Source organism: Aquarana catesbeiana, linkage group LG12, assembly GCF_042186555.1.
Source record: "Aquarana catesbeiana isolate 2022-GZ linkage group LG12, ASM4218655v1, whole genome shotgun sequence".
In the NCBI taxonomy this organism is placed as follows: domain Eukaryota; kingdom Metazoa; phylum Chordata; class Amphibia; order Anura; family Ranidae; genus Aquarana; species Aquarana catesbeiana.
Window position 1 is genome coordinate 43,875,731 of NC_133335.1, and position 24,462 is coordinate 43,900,192.

The window sequence follows — 24,462 nt, forward strand, 5'->3', positions numbered from 1 at the left end:
GTCATGATTGCACTATTATCACTGATTATATTTTGATTCTGTTACTGTGGATTCATATCGATACGGAATCTCTACACGTATCATATTTTTTGCACATTATGTTAGTCTACTGTACATTTTTTATGTGATTCACTTTCAAGATTAATTTGTTATTAGCACTAGGGATTATTGGATTTTTAGCTGCTATTTTACGTGACACACTTTTAAGAGCTGTTTGGCATTTGCCTAGCACCAGGGATTTTTTTGTTTTTCAGCTAGTTTGGGAAGTCATTACTTCTAATTTACAGTTTCATTGAATATTGTCACTTCCCTTTTTTAGGCGGGGTGGCTTATACAGTATTTATTTACTTTTACTGGGCACTTTAATGGTTGCTATTCACACACTTTTTTTCATATTTTGGAACTGATGTCTTCTTTGATGGACCCCTGTGTGGTGGTATTAGTCCTAAGTTCACTATAATTTTTTCTTGGTATGAATCAATGTTTTGGAGTCAACTTTGTCTATTTCATTCTTTGTCTTAGATGATTACGGTTAGGATTTTTTTGTCTGATTGGTACTGATTGATAGAGTAGCGCCACATACTTTACTACTAGTTTCAGATTGTTCGTTTACATTGTGGTTTTTGCGCATTAGTCCCTATACATTTTTTTCCAAAATTACGCCATGCTGAGTTGAATTGATGTGAACGGGCACCAATGATAATGGGATTTCCATTGCCATGCTATTCTGTGTGACTAAAGTCCCATCTGAACAGAGTCTCAGTCTTCTTGGAAGGATCAATTTATTTAAAAGGTGTTTCTCCTGAAACTTGTATATGTTCCTTTCAACTCTCCTGTCTATATTCCCAAACATACAGTGCCTGGAAAAAGTATTTACACCCCTTGAAATTTTCCACATTTTGTCAGGTTACAACCAAAAACATAAATGTAAACGCAAATAAACAAACAACAGAACACAATGTCGCTGTGGGCAAGCACATCAGTTTATAGTTCAGAGTGGGGGAGTGCATTCCTATGGTGACACTGCTGCCCCTGCTTAGAGAGCTTCTAAAGCTACCCATACTTTGGTAGATTTTTGAATAAAAGTTCATTAACTACAGTGCCTTGAAAAAGTATTAACACCCCTTCAAAATGTCCACATTTTGTCATGTTACAACCAAAAACACAAGTGTATTTTATTGGGATTTTATGTGATAGACAAACACAAAGTGGCACATAATTGTAAAGTGGAAGGAAAATGATAAATGGTTTTCAACATTTTTTACAAATAAATATGTGAAAAGTGTGGTGTGCATTTGTATTCAGCCCCCCTGAGTCAATACTTTGCAGAATCACCTGTAGCGCTCCCCTGGGTCTACTGGGAGCAAAGAGGTACCTCCAGATACAGGGAGGGGGCTTACTGAGGAGTTAGAACAGAATTTGGGTGCCAGTCACTTTAAGTATTTTTCAATGCTTTAATGAGAAATTGAAGTAGTAGGAGAGAGGGTTAGGGGAGGTTTCAGATACCCTTTTTAGCAGATCACTTACAGACTCCTCGAATCCAAAGGTTAAACAGCTTTCTTTTAGAAGATCTTGGATACCTGGATAGGTCTCTCACACAGACCTAGCAGCAGGTAGAATGTCTGGACAAGTCTCTCTCACAGACTTAGCAGCCAGGAGCTAGTTACCTTATTTAGATTGTAGAACAGCTTGACAGTATCAGAACCTTTAAGCCGACCCGGAGATACTGTAAGGGTAGATTAAATATAGGTGCGTCCTCCAAACGAGTCACCAGGCCCTCCTGGGAGACCAACCTTCATCCTGGCCCTCTCCAGCAAGGGTCCTCCCCTGGATCTCCTCAGCTTGGCTCGGCTTCTTCCACACAGGCGAGACAGCCTAAGGACCACCTCATATCATAGTAGGCCCCAGACAGGCTTCCCAGGCCTACCTGCAGAACTTACAGCAACACACCCTTGGGCCAGGAAGGCCCCGAGGTAACGAACTGACTCCGAGCACATGGCCTCTGTCTAATAAATACCCATTCCCAGAATGCACAGTGGCCAGGAACCTCCTACTGACCTCTGCCGGGTTAGCCCCCCCCCCATATCAAAATTTTTGAAAAAATCTTATGCAGTTTGTTAGATCTTTGTTAGATCAGGTTAGATCAACCGTTGTTTGAGTTAGATCTCACACAGAAGAAGCGATATTAACAGTTATTTGCTGGGGGGGCTAACCCGTCATCAGCCCCCCCTTATCAAAAAATTGACCAAACAGTTAGCTATTTTGGAAGCAATTTGTTAGATCCGGTATGATCAAGTGTTTTTAACGTTAGATCTCACATACTTAGAGACTTATTAAGTGATTAATGAGGGGGGGCTGGCCCCCCCTTATCAAATTTTCGGCCCAAAAATCATTCAGGCTAATAGATATTCGTTAGATCCGGTAAGATCAAGTGGTTTTAACGTTAGATCTCACATCATTTCAGAGATATTCCACATCAAAATAGAGATATTAGGTGGTACATATGGACGGGTTAGCCCCCCCTTATCAAATTTTCGGGCCAAAAATCATTCAGGCTAATAGATATTCGTTAGATCTGGTAAGATCAAGTGGTTTTAACGTTAGATCTCACATCATTTCAGAGATATTCCACATCAAAATAGAGATATTAGGTGGTACATATGGACGGGTTAGCCCCCCTTTATCAAATTTTCGGGCCAAAAATCATTCAGGCTAATAGATATTCGTTAGATCCGGTAAGATCAAGTGGTTTTAACGTTAGATCTCACATCATTTCAGAGATATTCCACATCAAAATAGAGATATTAGGTGGTACATATGGACGGGTTAGCCCCCCCTTATCAAATTTTCGGGCCAAAAATCATTCAGGCTAATAGATATTCGTTAGATCCGGTAAGATCAATTGGTTTTAACGCTAGATCTCACATCATTTCAGAGATATTCCACATCAAAATAGAGATATTAGGTGGTACATATGGACGGGTTAGCCCCCCCTTATCAAATTTTCGGCCCAAAAATCATTCAGGCTAATAGATATTCGTTAGATCCGGTAAGATCAAGTGGTTTTAACGTTAGATCTCACATCATTTCAGAGATATTCCACATCAAAATAGAGATATTAGGTGGTACATATGGACGGGTTAGCCCCCCCTTATCAAATTTTCGGCCCAAAAATCATTCAGGCTAATAGATATTCGTTAGATCCAGTAAGATCAAGTGGTTTTAACGTTAGATCTCACATCATTTCAGAGATATTCCACATCAAAATAGAGATATTAGGTGGTACATATGGACGGGTTAGCCCCCCCTATCAAATTTTCGGCCCAAAAATCATTCAGGCTAATAGATATTCGTTAGATCTGGTAAGATCAGGTGGTTTTAACGTTAGATCTCACATCATTTCAGAGATATTCCACATCAAAATAGAGATATTAGGTGGTACATATGGATGGGTTAGCCCCCCTTATCAAATTTTAGGGCCAAAAATCATTCAGGCTAATAGATATTCGTTAGATCCGGTAAGATCAAGTGGTTTTAACGTTAGATCTCACATCATTTCAGAGATATTCCACATCAAAATAGAGATATTAGGTGGTACATATGGACGGGTTAGCCCCCCCTTATCAAATTTTCGGCCTAAAAATCATTCAGTCTAATAGATATTCGTTAGATCCGGTAAGATCAAGTGGTTTTAACGTTAGATCTCACATCATTTCAGAGATATTCCACATTAAAATAGAGATATTAGGTGGTACATATGGACGGGTTAGCCCCCCTTATCAAATTTTCGGGCCAAAAATCATTCAGGCTAATAGATATTCGTTAGATCCGGTAAGATCAAGTGGTTTTAACGTTAGATCTCACATCATTTCAGAGATTTCATATTCTTTGCCAATAACAACATCCAAGTTAGTAGATAATTGTTAGATGAAGTTATTATTGCATTAAACCTAGCATGCACATGGCAGAAATCAGTAATAATCGCAATGTAAGTAGGGATAAAAGCTTGTTGCAGTTTGATCAGTGAGATGTTTTATTTAATCTATGATAAATACATAACAGTTCGTTATTTTATATGAGAAGTTAGGCCCCTGTGGCAGTAGCTTAAACTTAATACATTTTGGCATCGCTGCTCTAAATTGTGGGCACAACTGGAACAGGCCCAGACTGACATTCTGCTGCCAGGGGCTCTGTGGTGCTATGACCAACCACCGCCTGTGCTGAAGTCACACCCCATAATGGGTACGACACTCCGCATATGCTCCCAGGTCAGCACACAGAACCGGCTTTCTTCCCTGATTCCCCATTGCTCCCTATCATAGAAAAACCGTGGTTCCTCCCTGGTCTGGAACCCCAAATGTTTCGGACCCTAAGCCAAACAGGTAGGGTCCAGGCATCCCACTTCCTAACGGGAGGACAATGGCCTTCCACAGTAGTGCTAATGAGCCCTTCAAACTTTCCTTGTGGACAGCGCTACAATTACAACACTTTCTCAATACTTTGCCTAATCCACAGGGATTTAATCGTCCCCTGACGCCCTTTGAAGCATACTGTTCCAAAGAGGGTTACCTTCCACAGGCTCTATCCAAAACATACGCCCTCTTGAACTGTCCGGCTGAACAACCACACTTACCGTTCTTGAACAAATGGGAAAGTAAGCTGGGGCGTACATTTACATCTGCTCAGATACAACATGTCCTCAGATTTTCGTTGAAATCATCGGTTTGTACGAAAATTAAAGAGACCAACTATAAACTGTTAACAAGGTGGTACCTCACCCTGCAACTACTGACCAATGTTGGAGATGCCAGGGGGATGGAGGAACACTACTTCACATATTTTGGTTGTGCCCTAAATTGATCCACTTCTGGGAGACAGATAAACCACGCAAAAATTTACGGAATACAAGGTTCCTGGTGATCCAGCTTTTTCCTGCTACATGTCTCCTCCATCTGAGCCAAACTCTATAAAAACTCCATTCCAAATGAGATGGAAGATCTAGTACTCACTGCACAACACCAATAGGAAAAATACTCTAAAACTTGGGGACTATGGAACCAGCTTGTCGTTTCCGCAGAGGGTACTGCCCTTCTTGGGACTTAATGTCACAGATAAGTTCCGGAGCCCGTTCACCATAGTTATCCTGAACCAATGCCATTTCACCCCCCCCCAGCCTTACCCCCCCCCCCCCCCCTTCTCTCCTCTTACCTTTTCCATCCTTTTTTCCTTACCTTCTTTGATTATTGAAAATGAGAAAATAGTTTTGGGCGACAGCGGGTCTTGCTCCACAGCCCATTTTCCATCTTTAATAAAAACTGATAGGCCAGGAGGTAAGCAGCCTTTTGAGCAGTGTGCCGAAAAATGTTTTCAAAGAAATTGAGCGTACTGATTTTATAACAAAAAAAGTCAACTTCACAATCTCAATCACGAAAAGGATTTTTTATAAAGTAAATGCTGTAAACTACTTTAGTAGTGAGAAATTAACATCCTGCACTCTCACGCCTCAGATCAACCCCAATTCATACACCTTCACACCTCAGATCACTGTATCACCTGCAAATCTGCCCCACCACTGTACCCCCCTGCTCAACTGCCCCACCACTGTAACCCCCTGCACATCTGCCCCACCACTGTAACCCCCTGCACATCTGCCCCACCACCGTACCCCCATGCTCTTCTGTCTCACTGCTGAACCATCTTCTCATCTGTCCTAACACTGAACTTATCTGCTCATCTGTCCCACCTCTCTAACCCCCTTTCTCATCTGCCCCACCACTGTAACCCCCTTTCTCATCTGCCCCACCTCTGTAACCCCCTTTCTCTTCTGCCCCATCACTGTACCTCCTGCACATCTGTCCCACCTCTGTTCCCCCTGCTCATCTTCCCCACCTCTGTAACCCCCTTTCTCATCTGCCCCACCACTGTAACCCCCTTTCTCTTCTGCCCCATCACTGTACCTCCCGCACATCTGTCCCACCTCTGTTCCCCCTGCTCATCTTCCCCACCTCTGTAACCCCCTTTCTCATCTGCCCCACCACTGTAACCCCCTTTCTCATCTGCCCCACCTCTGTAACCCCCTTTCTCATCTGCCCCACCACTGTAACCCCCTTTCTCTTCTGTCCCATCACTGTACCTCCTGCACATCTGTCTCACCTCTGTTCCCCCTGCTCTTCTGCCCCACCGCTGTAACCCCCTGCTCATCTGTACCACTAATGTACCTCCTTTCTCCTCTGCCCCGCCACTGTACCCCCCTGTACATCTGCCCCACCTCTGTTCCCCCTGCTCTTCTGCCAAACCACTGTAACCCCCTGCTCATCTGTCCACCAATGCACCTCCTTTCACATCTGCCCCACCGCTGTACCCCCCTGCTCTTCTGTCCCACCGCTAAACCCCCTTCTCATCTGCCCCAACACTGAACCCCTCCTGCTCATTTTCCCACCACTGTAACCCCCTTCTCATCTGGCCCAACACTAAACCCCCTCCCGCTCATCTGCCCCATCACTGTACCCCCCTGCTTTTCTGTCCTACTGCTGAACCCCCTTCGCATCCCTCCCACCACTGCACCTTCTGCACATCTGCACCACCACTGTACCCCCTTGCTCTTCTGCCCCACCACTGTAACCTCCCTGCTCATCTACCCCATCAATGTACCATTTTTCTCATCTGCCCCACCACTGTACCTCTCTGCACATTTGCTCCACCGCCATATTCCCACGCTCTTCTGTCTACTACTGAATCACCTTCTCATCTGCCCTACCACTGTAACCCGCTTTTTCATCTGCCTTACTAATGTACCTCCTGCACATCTGTTTCACCTCTGTACCCCCTGCTCTTCTGCCCCACCTATGTTCCCCCTGTTCTCCTGCCCCACCACTGTAACCTCCTGCTCATCTGTCCCACCAATACACCTCCTTTCACATTTGCCCCACTGTTCTACCCCCCCTGCTTTTCTGTCCCACCACTGAACCTCCTTCTCATCTACACCAAAACTGAACCCCCCCTGCACATCTGCCCCACGGCTGTACCCTCCTGTTCTTCTGTCCCACATCTAAACCCCTCCTGCTCATTTTTCCCACCACTGTACCCTCTTTTCATCTATGATATGTGTGATATGGAGAGTGGTAAAAGGAAGCAGAGATGAGACACATCTACCCTCTCCTGGCACACTCATCCTGCTGATTCACCTCTCGCATCCAACCCACATGCTTGTATGTGATGTATGTGATGTATGGGATGTATGTGATGTCACATACGAGCATCTGGAATGGATGTGCAATGATGAGCTCAGGTCAGGGGCATTTTCTGAAAGCAGTGGGCCTGTGTGCAGGATCATAAGTTGGGCCCCCGCAGCTGAGGAAAAGTTTTTGCGCCACAGTAAAAGTTGGGTGTGATTTTCATTGCGCTGAATATAAGGGGGGGCTAACCCGTCCATATGTACCACCTAATATCTCTATTTTGATGTGGAATATCTCTGAAATGATGTGAGATCTAACGTTAAAACCACTTGATCTTACCGGATCTAATGAATATCTATTAGCCTGAATGATTTTTGGGCCGAAAATTTGATAAGGGGGGGCTAACCCGTCCATATGTACCACCTAATATCTCTATTTTGATGTGGAATATCTCTGAAATGATGTGAGATCTAACGTTAAAACCACTTGATCTTACCGGATCTAACGAATATCTATTAGCCTGAATGATTTTTGGGCCGAAAATTTGATAAGGGGGGGCTAACCCGTCCATATGTACCACCTAATATCTCTATTTTGATGTGGAATATCTCTGAAATGATGTGAGATCTAACGTTAAAAACACTTGATCTTACCGGATCTAACGATTATCTATTAGCCTGAATGATTTTTGGCCCGAAAATTTGATAAGGGGGGGCTAACCCGTCCATATGTACCACCTAATATCTCTATTTTGATGTGGAATATCTCTGAAATGATGTGAGATCTAACGTTAAAACCACTTGATCTTACCGGATCTAACGAATATCTATTAAACTGAATGATTTTTGGCCCGAAAATTTGATAAGGGGGGCTAACCCGTCCATATGTACCACCTAATATCTCTATTTTGATGTGGAATATCTCTGAAATGATGTGAGATCTAACGTTAAAACCACTTGATCTTACCGGATCTAACGAATATCTATTAAACTGAATGATTTTTGGCCCGAAAATTTGATAAGGGGGGCTAACCCGTCCATATGTACCACCTAATATCTCTATTTTGATGTGGAATATCTCTGAAATGATGTGAGATCTAACGTTAAAACCACTTGATCTTACCGGATCTAACGAATATCTATTAGCCTGAATGATTTTTGGCCCGAAAATTTGATAAGGGGGGGCTAACCCGTCCATATGTACCACCTAATATCTCTATTTTGATGTGGAATATCTCTGAAATGATGTGAGATCTAACGTTAAAACCACTTGATCTTACCGGATCTAACGAATATCTATTAGCCTGAATGATTTTTGGGCCGAAAATTTGATAAGGGGGGGCTAACCCGTCCATATGTACCACCTAATATCTCTATTTTGATGTGGAATATCTCTGAAATGATGTGAGATCTAACGTTAAAACCACTTGATCTTACCAGATCTAACGAATATCTATTAGCCTGAATGATTTTTGGCCCGAAAATTTGATAAGGGGGGGCTAACCCGTCCATATGTACCACCTAATATCTCTATTTTGATGTGGAATATCTCTGAAATGATGTGAGATCTAACGTTAAAACCACTTGATCTTACCGGATCTAACGAATATCTATTAGCCTGAATGATTTTTGGGCCGAAAATTTGATAAGGGGGGGCTAACCCGTCCATATGTACCACCTAATATCTCTATTTTGATGTGGAATATCTCTGAAATGATGTGAGATCTAACGTTAAAACCACTTGATCTTACCAGATCTAACGAATATCTATTAGCCTGAATGATTTTTGGCCCGAAAATTTGATAAGGGGGGCTAACCCGTCCATATGTACCACCTAATATCTCTATTTTGATGTGGAATATCTCTGAAATGATGTGAGATCTAACATTAAAACCACTTGATCTTACCGGATCTAACGAATATCTATTAGCCTGAATGATTTTTGGGCCGAAAATTTGATAAGGGGGGGCCAGCCCCCCCTCATTAATCACTTAATAAGTCTCTAATTATGTGAGATCTAACGTTAAAAACACTTGATCATACCGGATCTAACAAATTGCTTCCAAAAAAGCTAACTGTTTGGTCAATTTTTTGATAAGGGGGGGCTGATGACGGGTTAGCCCCCCCAGCAAATAACTGTTAATATCGCTTCTTCTGTGTGAGATCTAACGCAAACAACGGTTGATCTAACCGGATCTAACAAAGATCTAACAAACTGCATAAGATTTTTTCAAAAATTTTGATATGGGGGGCTAACCCGGCAGAGGTTCCTACTGGGCTGTTTCCGAAAAAGAATATTCTTTACAGCTGAACCTAGTTTTAATTCTCATACTGTCCTGTGGTACCAGTGACACCTGCTGGCAGCAGTGAGAAATGCACGGAAAGAACGATCAGTGGGAAGAATGTTCCTTACATTGGTGGTCAGCAGAAAGAAAGTTCCTTACATTGGTGATCAGCAGAAAGAATGTTCCTTACATTGGTGGTCAGCAGAAACAATGTTCCTTATATTGGTGGTCAGCAGAAAGAATGTTCCTTACATTGGTGGTCAGCAGAAAGAATGTTTCCTACATTAGTGGTCAGCAGAACAAATGTTCCTTACATTGGTGGTCAGCGGGAAGAATGTTCCTTACATTGGTGGTCAGCGGGAAGAATGTTCCTTACATTGGTGGTCAGCGGGAAGAATGTTCCTTACATTGGTGGTCAGCAGAAAGAATGTTCTTTACATTGGTGACCAGCAGAAAGAATGTTCCTTACATTGGTGGTCAGCAAAAAGAATGTTCCTTACATTAGTGGTCAGCAGAAAGAATGTTCCTTACATTGGTGGTCAGTGAGAATAATGTTCTTTACATTGGTGGTCAGCAGAAAGAAAGTTCCTAACATTGGTGATCAGCAGAAAGAATGTTCCTTACATTGGTGGTCAGCAGAAAGAATGTTCCCTACATTAGTGGTCAGCAGAACGAATGTTCCTTACATTGGTGGTCAGAGGGAAGAATGTTCTTTACATTGGTGGTCAGCAGAAAGAATGTTCCTTACATTGGTGATCAGCAGAAAGAATGTTCCTTACATTGGTGATCAGTGTGAATAATGTTCTTTGCATTGGTGGTGGTCAGTGAGAAAAATGTTTCTTACATTTGTGATCAGTGGTGGGAAGAATGCTCCTTACATTGGTGTCAGTGAGAATAATGTTCCTTACATTGGTGGTCAGCGAAAAGAATGTTCCTTACATTGGTGGTCAGAGAGAATAATGTTTATTACATTGGTGGTGGTGAGAATAATGTTCCTTACATTGGTGGTCAGCGGAAAGAATGTTCCTTACATTGGTGGTGGTCAGTGAGAAAAATGTTTCTTACATTGGTGGTCAGAGAGAATAATGTTTATTACATTGGTGGTCAGTGAGAATAATGTTCCTTACACTGGTGGTCAGCAGAAAGAATGTTCCTTACATTGGTGGTCAGTGAGAAGAATGTTCCTCACATTGGTGGCCAGAGAGAATAATGTTTCTTACATTGGTGGTCAGAGAGAATAATGTTTATTACATTGGTGGTCAACGGGAAGAATGCTCCTTACATTGGTGGCCTGTAGAAAGAATGTCCCCTACAATGTTGATCAGTGGGAGGAATGCCCCTTACATTGGTGGTTAGTGGGAAAAATGCCCCTTACATTGGTGGTCAGTGAAAATTATATAAAGTAAATAAAAATTATTTAAAAAAAAAATTTAAAGCACACCCATGGCCCCCGCACACGCTCTATATGAAAAGCTTTATGTAAGACGAGCACATGTATGTAAACAATAATGGCCCCACACATGTATGGTATCGTCCGGAATGTTGGAGTAAGAGCAATTCTAGGGCCATAATTTTGCAACAAGCTGGACAGAGCTTTTGATTTTTTGTATATTTTTTATCAAGCTGTTCAGCTAAGAAGACATTTGTTGCACCTGTTATGGTGTGCCACCCACTGGACAGTTAATCCGTCTAGGTAAGGGCCCTTTCACACTGGGGCGGGGGCGGCGTCGGCGGTAAAGCTATTGTACGCGGCGCTTTACCGTCGGTATTCGGCTGCTAGCGGGGCGGTTTTACCCCCGCTAGCGGCCGAGAAAGGGTTAAAAACCACCGCAAAGCGCCTCTGCAGAGGCGCTTTGCCGGCGTTATAGCCGCACCGTCCCATTGATTTCAGTGGACAGGAGCGGGGAAGGAGCGGTATACACTCCGCTCCGAAGATGCTGCTAGCAGGACTTTTTTTCCCGTCCTGCTAGCGCACCGCTCCAGTGTGAAAGCCCTCGGGGCTTTTCACACTGGAATCAAAGCAGCGGCCTTTTCGGGTCGGTTTGCAGGGGCTATTATTAGCGCAATAGCGCCTGCAAACCGCCCCAGTGTGAAAGGGCCCTAAGACTCTCATAGTATACAATGGGGTGCCAGCACATACCAGCAGCACCCTCCCAAACCCTCCTGCCAAGACCAAATGCTTGGCTGTTCTAACAGGCAAAGCTACACAAAGAGGGTACCTGTGCTAGACTATTGGTATAGTAACTTTTTATCTATCTGTCTATCTATCTTTTATATGTTGGTATCTGTCCTATAAATCTGAAATCTGCTGCCCTGGGGGCATATATGGCAGCACGTCCACCCCCACTCATTTTGCCCGAGTCTTGAAATAAATCTATTAATGCAGCAAGCTCCGGGCTCCATGGAGATGCTTTATTCTGTAAATAACTTGTGCGTGGGAGAGGCGTTTGTCAGTGTGGGTATCAGTCAGGTTTTGTGCCAGTGTTCTAGTGTGTTCCTGTCATCCTGAGAGTACTGGTGTCTTCACCTGTCACTATTTATGTCTATAAAGAACTCTTGGCATATCAGCAACTACCACTGTGTATATGAGATCAGCTTAGGCTCAGTGCAAGCTGCGCTCTGTACATAAGAGGCTGGGATGGTGACTGAGATGTGACTCAGAGAAAATATTTAAATACTTGTGTTTTGATACATGGAAATTTTGTAATAGGTATTTGTGTGGATATTTGCGTTCTGGAGAAGGCGTGATATAACAAGCAGTTACAGAGATAATTGTGGACTATACACAATGATAAAATCAGAATCTATACTGTTCTTGCTAGTGGCAGCTTTGTTGTGCATTTGCAAATGCTATGTCAAGCGAAAACCCACCAAAATCTATTAAAAGATAAAGAAACAATGAACAAAAAATTAGAATACTGGTTTAAATAGCTTCTGTTTAAAAAGAAAAAGGGGGCTGAAAAATAAAACAACTACTAAAAGCTGGTCTAAAGAATATTTTCACTGGCTATGTTAAGCCTTCGGGTCAAAAAAACATACACTGCTGTCTATAGGGGCACTGAGGGCCACAAATTAGGGGCCACATGCAGCTTCCCCCAGGCAGTAGGTTGGACATCAGGGCTCTAGACCTGCTTTTTCTCAACCAGGGTTCCATGAAATCCCAGAGTGCCTCCAGAGCAATGAGCATGCTCTGATTCTCAGATGAGTAACCACTGACACCATTGATCTTTTAGCTATCTGTAAAGGGGGGATTCTTCCCAATGACTACAAGTGTAAGGAGCATTCTTCCAACTCTCCATAACACTAATGTACCATGAGCTGTAGATATAGTAATGTTTAGCATGGGTTCTATTAAGCTGGCCGTAGACAGTTTGAATCTTGGGCAATTCAGCAGGGACCGGACAAGATTTGAACCGTGTATGGGCATGCTGATGGTACAGGCTGATTGTACCCATGTTGATGGATCTATCAACTTGGGTACAACCAGCATGTCAGGTTTTTCATGAGTTTATTACTAGCATCTATAGCCGCTAGCAGTAATCCCTGTGTGTTCTCCCGGCCAGGATGACTCTCTTTGTCCCCCTTCCAGGAGAACACAATAGCTACACGGGAGGGTTTCAAGGTTACAGGAAAGAAAAATCACACCGCCTATGGCCGGCTTGTATATTTTTTTAAAACTGGCGCCATTGGCAGCCGTGTAAACAGGAAGTGACGTCATGACGTCGCTTCCGTGTTTACTATTAGGAGGCTGGAACAAAGCCGCTTACGGCTTCGTTCCAGACTGTCACTAGCCGCCTGAGGCTAGGCGGATTTGTGATCGGACCTCCCGGTGGATCGGGAGGCCTGGAAAGAGCGGCGGGAGGGGGGATGTCCCCTCCCGCTCCTCCGGTATAACAGCATTTTAGCCCCATCGGTTGTTATACCTGGAAAGCCGATCGCCGGCTTTAAAAAACAGTACTGGGATGATGCCTGCAGCTGCGGGCATCATCCCGGTATAACCCCCGAAAGCCGAGTACACACATCTGCGTACGCTCGGCGGGAAGGGGATATAGTTCGCCCCTTATTGTTTCATTTCACACCTCTTACCTCTTTGCCTTGAAATGGAAAATCTGTTTTGCTCAGGGGAATTCCTGCTATTCTGGGCAGTGACTTTGCAGCTACTGCTAGGCCCCAGGGATCTGCCTATAGACCCAGGCATCATTGATGTATGCATCCAATCAGCTTGCTTCTAGAAATTAGAGTGGTCTTGTGACATTCTCTGTAATTCTTGAACACTCCCACTCCGTCCATTTCTCTGTTAGTTTCACCCACAAGTATCCAGGTGTGGCTGTACCAGGCACTGTGAGAAGAGAAAAAAAATGTAATGATAGAGGTTAGGCTTTACCACAAAGCAACTGTTACTATAATGCTTTTTTGGGCTTTTAGTACATAAAGCTCTTTAATTCTCTCATTGTCATATATGCAGTGGAGCCATCATAATAGGTTGACAATAGGAAGCAATGCTGTCTTGGCCCTTTCACTGCCACAGCCAATTTTGCATTTTTGGATAATTATTAGAATTCACATCTTGGGCCTGAAGACTGCATATTCTGACTCTGATTGCTGCGAAGCGATTTATCCCTTGTGAGACCTCTATGCCTGGCCCGTATAAGATATAATCACCGAGGACAATCCTCATCAGATAGTTTGAACTCACCAAATACTGATTCCATCCGCAAAGGTGTTTTATTCTGAACATCAGGTTACAGCAGATGACAGGAAACAAACAGATGAATAGGTTGTAGTATTTATGCGGTCAAAAGATGATATTGTCTGTAGCTTACAATGCAGAATACATGTGCCCTGCTACATGTGGCTTGTAACTACATCCATGACACAGGAAGTACAAACTCAGGAAGAAGGGTGGAGCATTACATACAAAAGGAAGTGTGTCATAACATAAGGGAAAAAGAACATGGGAAACAAGTGCATTACCACAAAAGGTCACTAGATGGCAGCATGTGAAATAAATATAAAACTTTAATAGAAAATGGTTAAAGCGGAGTTCCACCCTAAAGTGGAACTTCCGCTCATCCGATTCCTCCTCCCCTCCGGTGCCTCAATTGGCATCTTTCAGGGGGAGGGGGGTGCAGATACCTGTATAATACAGGTATCTGCACCCACTTCCGGGAATAGCTAGCCGCAACTGCCCGCCACCCCCCCCGTTGTGTTCTGGGAAACGCATAGTTCCCACAACACAACAGGACCAGTGTAGACACGCAGCGCGACACGCGCATGCGCAGTAGGGAACCTGGCAGTGAAGTCACAACGCTTCACTTCCTGATTCCCTCACACAAGATGGCGGCGGCAGCTGCCGAGAGTCAAGCGGGTGATCGGTGTCGGCTGCCGACATCGCTGGACCCTGGGACAGGTAAGTGTCCATTTATTAAAAGTCAGCAGCTGCAGTATTTGTAGCTGCTGGCTTTTAATATTTTTTGTTTAACCACTTCAGCCCCGGAAGAATTTACCCCCTTCCTGACCAGAGCATTTTTTACAATTTGGCACTGCGTCGCTTTAACTGCTAATTGCGCGGTCATGCAATGCTGTACCCAAACGAAATTTGCGTCCTTTTCTTCCCACAAATAGAGCTTTCTTTTGATGGTATTTGATCACCTCTGCCGTTTTTATTTTTTGCGCTATAAACGGAAAAAGACAGAAAAATTTGAAAAAAAATTATATTTTCTACTTTTTGTTATAGAAAAAATCAAATAAACTCAATTTTAGTCATACATTTAGGCCAAAATGTATTCGGCCACATGTCTTTGGTAAAAAAAATGTCAATAAGTGTATATTTATTGGTTTGCGCAAAAGTTATACCGCCTACAAACTAGGGTACATTTTCTGGAATTTACACAGCCTTTAATTTATGACTGCCTATGTCATTTCTTGAGGTGCTAAAATGGCAGGACAGTACAAACCCCCCCAAATGACCCCATTTTGGAAAGTAGACACCCCAAGGAAATTGCTGAGAGGCATGTTGAGCCCATTGAATATTAATTTTTTTTTGTCCCAAGTGATTGAATAATGACAAAAAAAAAAAAAAAAAAAATTACAAACAGTTGTCACTAAATGATATATTGCTTACACAGGCCATGGGCATATGTGCACCCCAAAATACATTCAGCTGCTTCTCCTGAGTACGGCGATACCACATGTGTGGGACTTTTTGTGAGCCTAGCCGCGTACGGGACCCCGAAAACCAATCACCGCCTTCAGGATTTCTAAGGGCGTAAATTTTTGATTTCACTCCTCACTACCTATCACAGTTTCGAAGGCTATAAAATGCCCAGATGGCACAAAACCCCCCAAATGACCCCATTTTGGAAAGTAGACACCCCAAGCTATTTGCTGAGGGGCATGTTGAGTCCATGGAATATTTTATATTTTGACACAAGTTGCGGGAAAGTGACATTTTTTTTTTTTTTTGCACAAAGTTGTCACTAAATGATATATTGCTCACACAGGCCATGGAGATATGTGGAATTGCACCCCAAAATACATTTAGCTGCTTCTCCTGAGTATGGGGATACCACATGTGTGGGACTTTTTGGGAGCCTAGCCGCGTACGGGGCCCCGAAAACCAATCACCGCCTTCATTTTGCAGCTCTCATTTGAAAATAAAGACAAGAAAAAAAAATGTTTTTTTTCTTTTTTCAAAACTTTGTGACAAAAAGTGAAGTCTGCAAAATACTCACTATACCGCTCAGAAAATAGCTTGGGGTGTCTACTTTCCAAAATGGGGTCATTTGGGGGGGTTTTGTGCCACCTGGGCATTCCATGGCCTCCGAAACTGTGATAGGCAGTGAAGCGTGAAATCAAAAATTTACGCCCTTAGAAATCCTGAAGGCGGTGCTTGGTTTTCGGGGTCCCGTACGCGACTAGGCTCCCAAAAAGTCTCACACATGTGGTATCCCCATACTCAGGAGAAGCAACAGAATGTATTTTGGGGAGTAATTTCACATATGCCCATGGCTGAGCAATATATCATTTAGTGACAACTTTGTGCAAAAAAAAAAAAAAAATGTGTCTTTTTCCCGCAACTTGTGTCACAATATAAAATATTCCATGGACTCGACATGCCTCTCAGCAAATAGCTTGGGGTGTCTACTTTCCAAAATGGGGTCATTTGAACTGTCCTGGCATTTTATGCACAACATTTAGAAGCTTATGTCACACATCACCCACTCTTCTAACCACTTGAAGACAAAGCCCTTTCTGACACTTTTTGTTTACATGAAAAATTTTTTTTTTTTTGCAAGAAAATTACTTTGAACCCCCCAAACATTATTTATTTTTTTAAAGCAAATGCCCTACAGAATAAAATGGTGGGTGTTTCATTTTTTTTTTTTTTTTTCATGCAGTACTTGCGCAGCGATTTTTCAAACGCATTTTTTTGGGGAAAAAACACACTTTTTAAAATGTTAATGCCACTTTAGATTTACAGAGGAGGTCTACTACTGCTAAAATTATTGCCCTCGATCTGACCTTCGCGGTGATACCTCACATGCATGGTGCAATTGCTGTTTACATTTGACGCCAGACCAACGCTTGCGTTCGCCTTTGCGCGAGAGCAGGGGGGGACATGAGTGGGTTTTTTTTTTGCTTTTTTATCTTATTTTTAAACTGTTCCTTTCATTTTTTTTTTTTTTTTTTAATCATTTTTATTGTTATCTCAGGGAATGTAAATATCCCCTATGATAGCAATAGGTAGTGACAGGTACTCTTTTTTGAAAAAATTGGGGTCTATTAGACCCTAGATCTCTCCTCTGCCCTCAAAGCATCTGACCACACCAAGATCGGTGTGATAAAATGCCTTCACAATTTCCTAATGGCGCTGTTTACATCCGGCGAAATCTAAGTCATGAAATGCTCGTAGCTTCCGGTTTCTTAGGACATAGAGATGTTTGGAGCCACTCTGGTCTCTGATCAGCTCTATGGTCAGCTGGCTGAATCACCAGCTGCATTCTCAGGTTCCCTGTTGGGACAGGAGAGCCAGAGAAAAACATGAAAGACGGTGGGGGGGGGCATTCCCTCCCACTGCTTGTAAAAGCAGTCTAGAGGCTAATTAGCTGCTAGGATTGCTTTTACATGAAAGCCGACCGCTGGCTGAAAAGAATGATACCAAGATGATACCTAAACCTGCTGGCATCATTCTGGTATAACCACTCAAAGTCCAGCAACATACCAGTACGTTGCTGGTCCTTGTTGCAGCCTGTGGGCTCAACGAAAAAAAGAGATTGATCGGTGGGTATGCCCACCATTAGAATACCTCCCTTCATCCACCCACTTCTAATGATGGGCATACATGCACCATTTATACATGCCGAAGCAGGGTGGCATCCTCCCGCAAAAGGTAGGAGCAAATCGCTCCTCCGCCCCTGCTGCCCCCATGCTTCGGCATATATCACCTGTAACTTTTGTAACTGTAACCGGTTCCAGGTTCGGGTCTCTCAAAATGCGATGGCATCTTGGGAGACCCTGTGAAAGTGTGCCTAGTCTGTGCAATGCTGTACCCTACGCTAACACTCAACTAGTATATGGTAGCGTTCAAAACATTCACCAATGCAAAGACCAGGATTGTCAGGACAGGAGGGACAATAATAGCCGGTGTCACGCCTATATCCGCGCTTGCTGCAGACACGACATCTTTTTTGGGGGGGTTCGTTGGGTAGGGGTACTTGGGAGGACATAAAGAAAATGCCTCTCGTGCAGCCGACTGCATTTGGTTGGGGATGTGAATGGGGGAAGTACGGGTGCTGCAGAAGTGGTGGGTTCCCAATTAGGATTGGCGAATGCAGCAGGAAGGGCATTATGGGCACGACGGGCCTGTGTTTGTCTACTTCTTGGTGGCAGCGGGACACTACTTGTGCTTGCCACCTCACCAGCTTGAACTGCACTTATGGGACTCGCCACGTCACCAAGTGTTACTGCAGTGCTGGTTTGACTACGACCGGGGTGTACTAGGCCGCTGGTGCTTGCCAGTTCACCAAAACGCTACCAAAAAAACTGTTTGCGATTGCAGGGATCAGGCCTGACTGCGAACGCTGCAGTTATGCGTTAGTGTTTTGTAAGTGACAGTGATCGATCGATACTGCACTTGGGTGGGCTGGGCCGGGTGGAGGGGCAAAACGCAGGTGTTAGCAGGTATCTGGGCTGATCCCGCTGACACTGCGTTTTTGGGAACCCTAAACTGCTGGGGACACTAGTATAGATCTGATCGGATCAGATATTGATCCGTTCAGATACTATACCACTAAGGGAGGTGTACGGTGCGTGCGTGGGTGTTAGCGCTACTGGCGCTAACCTGACACTGCCTGGGGCTGGTGCTTACCAGTTCACCAAAACACTACCAAAAAAACTGTTAGCGATCGCAGGGATCAGGCCTGACTCTGCGAACGCTGCAGTTATGCGTTTAGTGTTTTGTAAGTGACAGTGATCGATCGATACTGCACTTGGGTGGGCTGGGCTGGGCTGGGCAGAGGGGCAAAACGTACACGGGGAGCAATGAGAAGCGATGTACGGGGGTCAGTTTCATGAGGGGAAACGAGTGCAACAGCAGACCCTCCATCATCCTATAATGAACAGCTGCATTTCATGTTGCAGTAGCTTCAGGCTACATATCAAAAATGAGTGATGGTCCTGGAATGACTCACTATCTGCAAAGCCTAAGGAGGGCTTTTAACAGGCTGCAATCACAGGAGTCCCATGGAATGGCAATTCTTTTATAAAGAGCACCTGTCAGCAACATAATGGTTGTGCTAAAATTTGGGTTATCAAAAGTAATTGTACTGTTGGTTTCCTTGTTTGTCTAGCCCAGTAGTTGACTAGCTTTATAGTAGGTAGCAAATGGATACACATACTTCCTAAGGTGACTATACTCCCCTTTCTGTCCATAGTAACATAAACAGAACTTTGTAAGGCCTTGTAAGACCTCCGGCAAAGAAAACAGATTACTTATATGTTTTATAAGATTAAATGAACTCTGTAAGCTCTGCCCAAAAAAATGTGGGTAGAGTACAAAAGACTAGTCACCAATATTCCATGTGGTCTCATTGCACCTGTTTTTTCCCCCTTTACCAACTTACCATGTTTAGTTCTGCAAGGTATCTCTGTGCGGAAATGTTGGTAGGGGCAGGGGTTTGCTTCCTTGTGTCAGGGCCTCCAACACTGAGCAGCACAGTAGTGACATCACCAAATGTCATTCCAAATCTCCTGTGAATAGGAATCAGAGGCAACAGTGCCAAACTTGCACTGCAGATATGAAGCTGTAGACACAGAAGAGCCTAGGCACCCTCACATAGTTTGGTTTTAGCCCCAAAAGAGACATTTATTAAAACTGAGCTTCCAATAGACAAAAGTCGCTTTTATAACTGGGACTCCAGTGGTATGGTTGATGCCATCAGTTTGCCATGAATTTAAGACACTTCTGAGATATTCTAGAATTCATTGACAAGCGTAGTTGGCCTGCTTTAAGTGGATTTTGAGACTTGTATAGAAACGCAAAACCCATCTGAAGCATTGATACATGTTCTAAAGATGACAAAATCTCAATTTGGGGCTCCCAGTGCCCCACATGGACCTCAGGACTATTGCATTTTATTCTTGGGCATGTACAGGCGCATCTGATGAGTCCCTTTCCTTCCTGGCAGGTCAGTAGTAGAGACTCCATTTGCACACAAGTGATGACATTCTCGCAGATTCAGTGTAATGACATCATTGTTTAACCACTTCCCTACCCGCCTACAGTCAAATGACGTCCACAGATGGGATCTCCCATCCTGGGTGGACGTCATATGACGGCCTCGGGTTCCTGGCCGCCTAGGGGGCAATGTCCGCCGGGCACCCGCGATTGCCCGTTAACCCGGCCGGACCGTGGATGTGTGTGTGTAAACACACACATCCAGGTCCTGTCAGCTTAGAGGAGAGCGATCTGTGTTCCCAGAACAGGAACACTGATCGCTCTCCTCCCCTTGTACGTCCCCGCCCCCTACAGTTAGAAGCATTCCCTAGGAAACACATTTAACCCCTCCCCGCCCCCTAGTGGTTAACCCCTTCACTGCCTGTCACATTTACACAGTAATCAATGCAATTTTATAGCATTGATCGCTGTATAAATGTGAATGGTCCCAAAAATGTGTCAAAAGTGTCCGATGTGTCCGCCATAATGTCACAGTCACGAAAAAAAATCGCGATTGCCGCTATTATTAGTAAAATAAATAAATAAATAAATTTTTTTTAAAAATGCCATAAATCTATCTTGTATTTTATAGACGCTATAACTTTTGCGCAAACAATATACGCTTATTGCGATTTTTTTTTTTTACCAAAAATATGTAGAAGAATACGTATCGGCCGAAACTGAGGAAAAAATGTGTTTTTTTTTTTTTAAATTGGGATATTTATTATAGCAAAAAGTAAAAAATATTGTGTTTTTTTCAAAATTGTCGCTCTTCTTTTGTTTATAGCGCAAAAAATAAAAAACGCAGAGCTGATCAAATATCACCAAAAGAAAGCTCTATTTGTGGGAAAAAAAGGACGTCAATTTTGTTTGGGTACAACGTCGCACGACCGCGCAATTGTCGTTTAAATTGCGACAGCGCTTAAAACTAAAAATTGGTCTGGGAAGGAAGGGGGTGAAAAGGCCCAGTATTGAACCGGTTAACAATCATTACACCAGCCCTGAGTGTATACGCATCTCACCCTCCTCAACACCTATCAGATACGACTGAACTGCCCCCGGAAGCAGCTGTGTCTGATAAAAGGGTGTAACCCCCTGCTCCCCATCCCCCTATTCCTTGCCCTCCCATAAGACAATGCCGCCCCCCTGCTCCTCACCCCCAGATGCTGTTGCCCCCCCAGTGGCATCAGATGGGGAGGTGTAATGCAGTGCCTGATGAGGGCAATGACTAGGGGGCATCCCCGGCTCTGCACCTCACTGTTCCTCACCTTCTCATCAGACACTACTGCCCCCCTCTCCTCACCCCCCTCAGATGGCACAGCCCCCGAGGGTTCAGTAGCGTCTGACTGGGGATGAGAAGTGAGGGTGCAGCTGTTGCCCCCCACTCCTCGCTCCCTTATCAGATCCTGCTGTTCCCCTTCTCATCACCCCCCAGCAAACACTGCTGTTCCCCCCCACTCCTCACCCCCCATCAGACACTTCTGTTCCTCCCACTCCTCACCCCCATCAGACACTGCTGTTCCCCCCACTCCTCACCCCCCATCAGACACTGCTATTCCCCCCACTCCTCACCCCCAATCAGACACTGCTGTTCCCCCCACTCCTCACCCCCCATCAGATACTGCTGTTCCCCCCACCCCACTCCTCACCCCCCATCAGATACTGCTGTTCCCCCCACCCCACTTCTCACCCCCCATCAGACACTGCTATTCCCCCCATCAGACACTGCTATTCTCCCCACTCCTCACCCCCAATCATACACTGCTGTTCCCCCCACTCCTCACCCCCCATCAGACACTGCTGTTCCTCCCACTCCTCACCCCCCCAGCAGACACTGCTGTTCCCCCCACCCCACTCCTCACCCCCCATCAGACACTTCTGCCCCCCCCCACTCCTCACCCCCCAGTAGACACTGATGTTCCCCCCACTCCTCACCCCCCAGCAGACACTGCTGTTCCCCCCACTCCTCACCCCCATCAGACACTGCTGTTCCCCCCCACTCCTCAGACATCAGACTCCACTCCTCACCCTATTCCTCCTCATCCTCTCTCATCTCCTGCCCCGCCACCCCCCCACTGCCACTTTCTCACCCTGATCACCAACTCCCTTATCATGGCCTCTTCCCTCTTTGTTTCCTCTCCTCTGCTTTCTTCATTTTTCCCCAGTTCTGCTGCATTCCTCTCCCTGTCTGGTTTCACCACTTGTAGTATGTGACATTTCTTCGGATCTCCACCACTAGCTTCTCTCTGGGTTTATTGAACTGCCACCTCAGCCTTTGTTCCGCTGTCCGCGGCATTCTCCTGCTCTCCTGTCTCCCCTGTCTCCTCCTGGCCTCTTCCCTCCTCCTGGCCTCTTCCCTCATCCTGGCCTCTTCCCTCATCCTGGCCTCCTCCCTCATTCTGGCCTCCTTCTCCCTCATCCTGGCCTCTTCCCTCATCCTGGCCTCCTCCCTCATCCTGGCTATCTCCTCCATTAGCCTGGCCTCCTCCTCCCTCATCCTGGCCTCCTCCTCCATCATCCTGGCCTCCTCCTCCATTATCCTGGCCACCTTCTCCCTTATCCTGGCCTCTTCCCTCTTCCTGGCCTCTTTTCTCATCCTGGCCTCCTCTATTATCCTTGTGTACTCCCTTCTCCTGGCTTGTTCTTTTATCCTGGCCTCCGCTCTTATCCTGGCCTCTGCTCTTATCCTGGCCTTCTCCCTTGACCTTGCCTCCCCCACTATGTCCTCTGCCTTTAAACTGGCCTCCTCCCTCATTCTGTCCTCCTCTTTTATCCTGGCGTCCTCCCTTTTCCTGGCCTGCAGCCATGACTTTACCTCTATGTCATCCTCTCTCTTCCTGGCCTCCTCTCTTATCCTGGCCCCCTTCTTTTCCCTGCCCAGCTCTCTTGACCTTGCCTCCCTCCCTATGGCCTTTTCCTTTATCCTGACCTCCTCTTTTTTTCTGTTCTCCTCCTTTATCCTGGCCTCTTCCTTCATCCTGGCCTCTTCCCTCATCCTGGCCTTCTGTCTAATCCAGGTCTTCTCTCTCATCCTGGCCTCCTCTATTATCCTTTCGCACTCCCTCACAAAGGCCTCTTCCTTTATTCTGGCCTCCTCCTCCTTTTTTATGTTCTCCTCCTTTATCCTGGCCTCCTCCCTCATTCTGTCCTCCTCTTTTCTGTCTTCCTCTCTTATCCTCTCCTCCTTTCTTATCCTCTCCTCCTCCTTTATCCTGGCCTCCTCCCTCATTCTGTCCTCTCTTATCCTCTCCTCCTTCTTTATCCTGGCCTCCTCCCTCATTCTGTCCTCTCTTATCCTCTCCTCCTTCTTTATCCTGGCCTCCTCCCTCATTCTGTCCTTTCTCATCCTCTCCTCCTTCTTTATCCTGGCCTCCTCCCTCATTCTGTCCTCTCTTATCCTCTCCTCCTTCTTTATCCTGGCCTCCTCCCTCATTCTGTCCTCTCTTATCCTCTCCTCCTTCTTTATCCTGGCCTCCTCCCTCATTCTGTCCTGTCTTATCCTCTCCTCCTTCTTTATCCTGGCCTCCTCCCTCATTCTGTCCTCTCTTATCCTCTCCTCCTCCTTCTTTATTCTGGCCTCCTCCCTCATTCTGTCCTCCTCTTGCCTTTCCTCTTCCTCCCTATGTTCCACTAATTTTGCCCTTTCGTCCTGGGAACCAAATCTGCGCCTCTATAAAGAAAAAAAAAAGAAGGTAAGTTAAAGTACAGATATTAAAGTGAAACTCCACCAATTTCTTTATTTTTTTTGGATAGAGTGGGAAAAGAGTTCAATCTTTTCCAAGGTTTTTTTTTTATCTTTTATGTCTTCTCACTTCCCGTCATCTCAGGAAGAGAGGAAGTGAGCGGGGGGGCTTCCCAATAGGTATTCATTAAACATTTACTCCCCCCCAATATAAAAAATGGATCTATTTACATATCTTTAGATACACCACAAATCATAAATCATCTCCCATCAGGGCTCTGCCAGCATCTGCTGTACTGTATGTAAAAACCTCTTCTGGGTTATTAGCGCTGCCTGTGTCTCCATATGGGAGATTTCCCCTCACGTCCTGCCCCGGTGACACAACAGAAACTAAGTCTCACCAACAAGGATAACTAGCACAGCCTCATCACAGAGTCCAGGGGTAAAGGGTTTACTACAATCCTAAAGCTGGCCTTATACCTGTAGAATTTTGTTCGAAATATGTTCGCTTTCGGAACGGTTGCTAAATTTTAATGCGGATAAATCGGCAAAAGTGTTTCTAATGCGCACTACCAGACATATTGAAATTAACCACTTCAACTTT

At 44.8% G+C, this 24,462-nt stretch overlaps 1 protein-coding gene across 1 annotated transcript; it reads right to left on the reverse strand.

The window, feature by feature from the left end:
* Positions 1-22,370: 22,370 nt before the first annotated feature.
* On the reverse strand, positions 22,371-24,164 carry LOC141114244 (uncharacterized). Its single transcript, XM_073607820.1, has one exon. It carries the CDS (start codon positions 23,763-23,765, stop codon positions 22,371-22,373), a length of 1,395 nt encoding a protein of 464 aa, XP_073463921.1. The 5' UTR covers positions 23,766-24,164.
* Between the last annotated feature and the right edge of the window lie 298 nt (positions 24,165-24,462).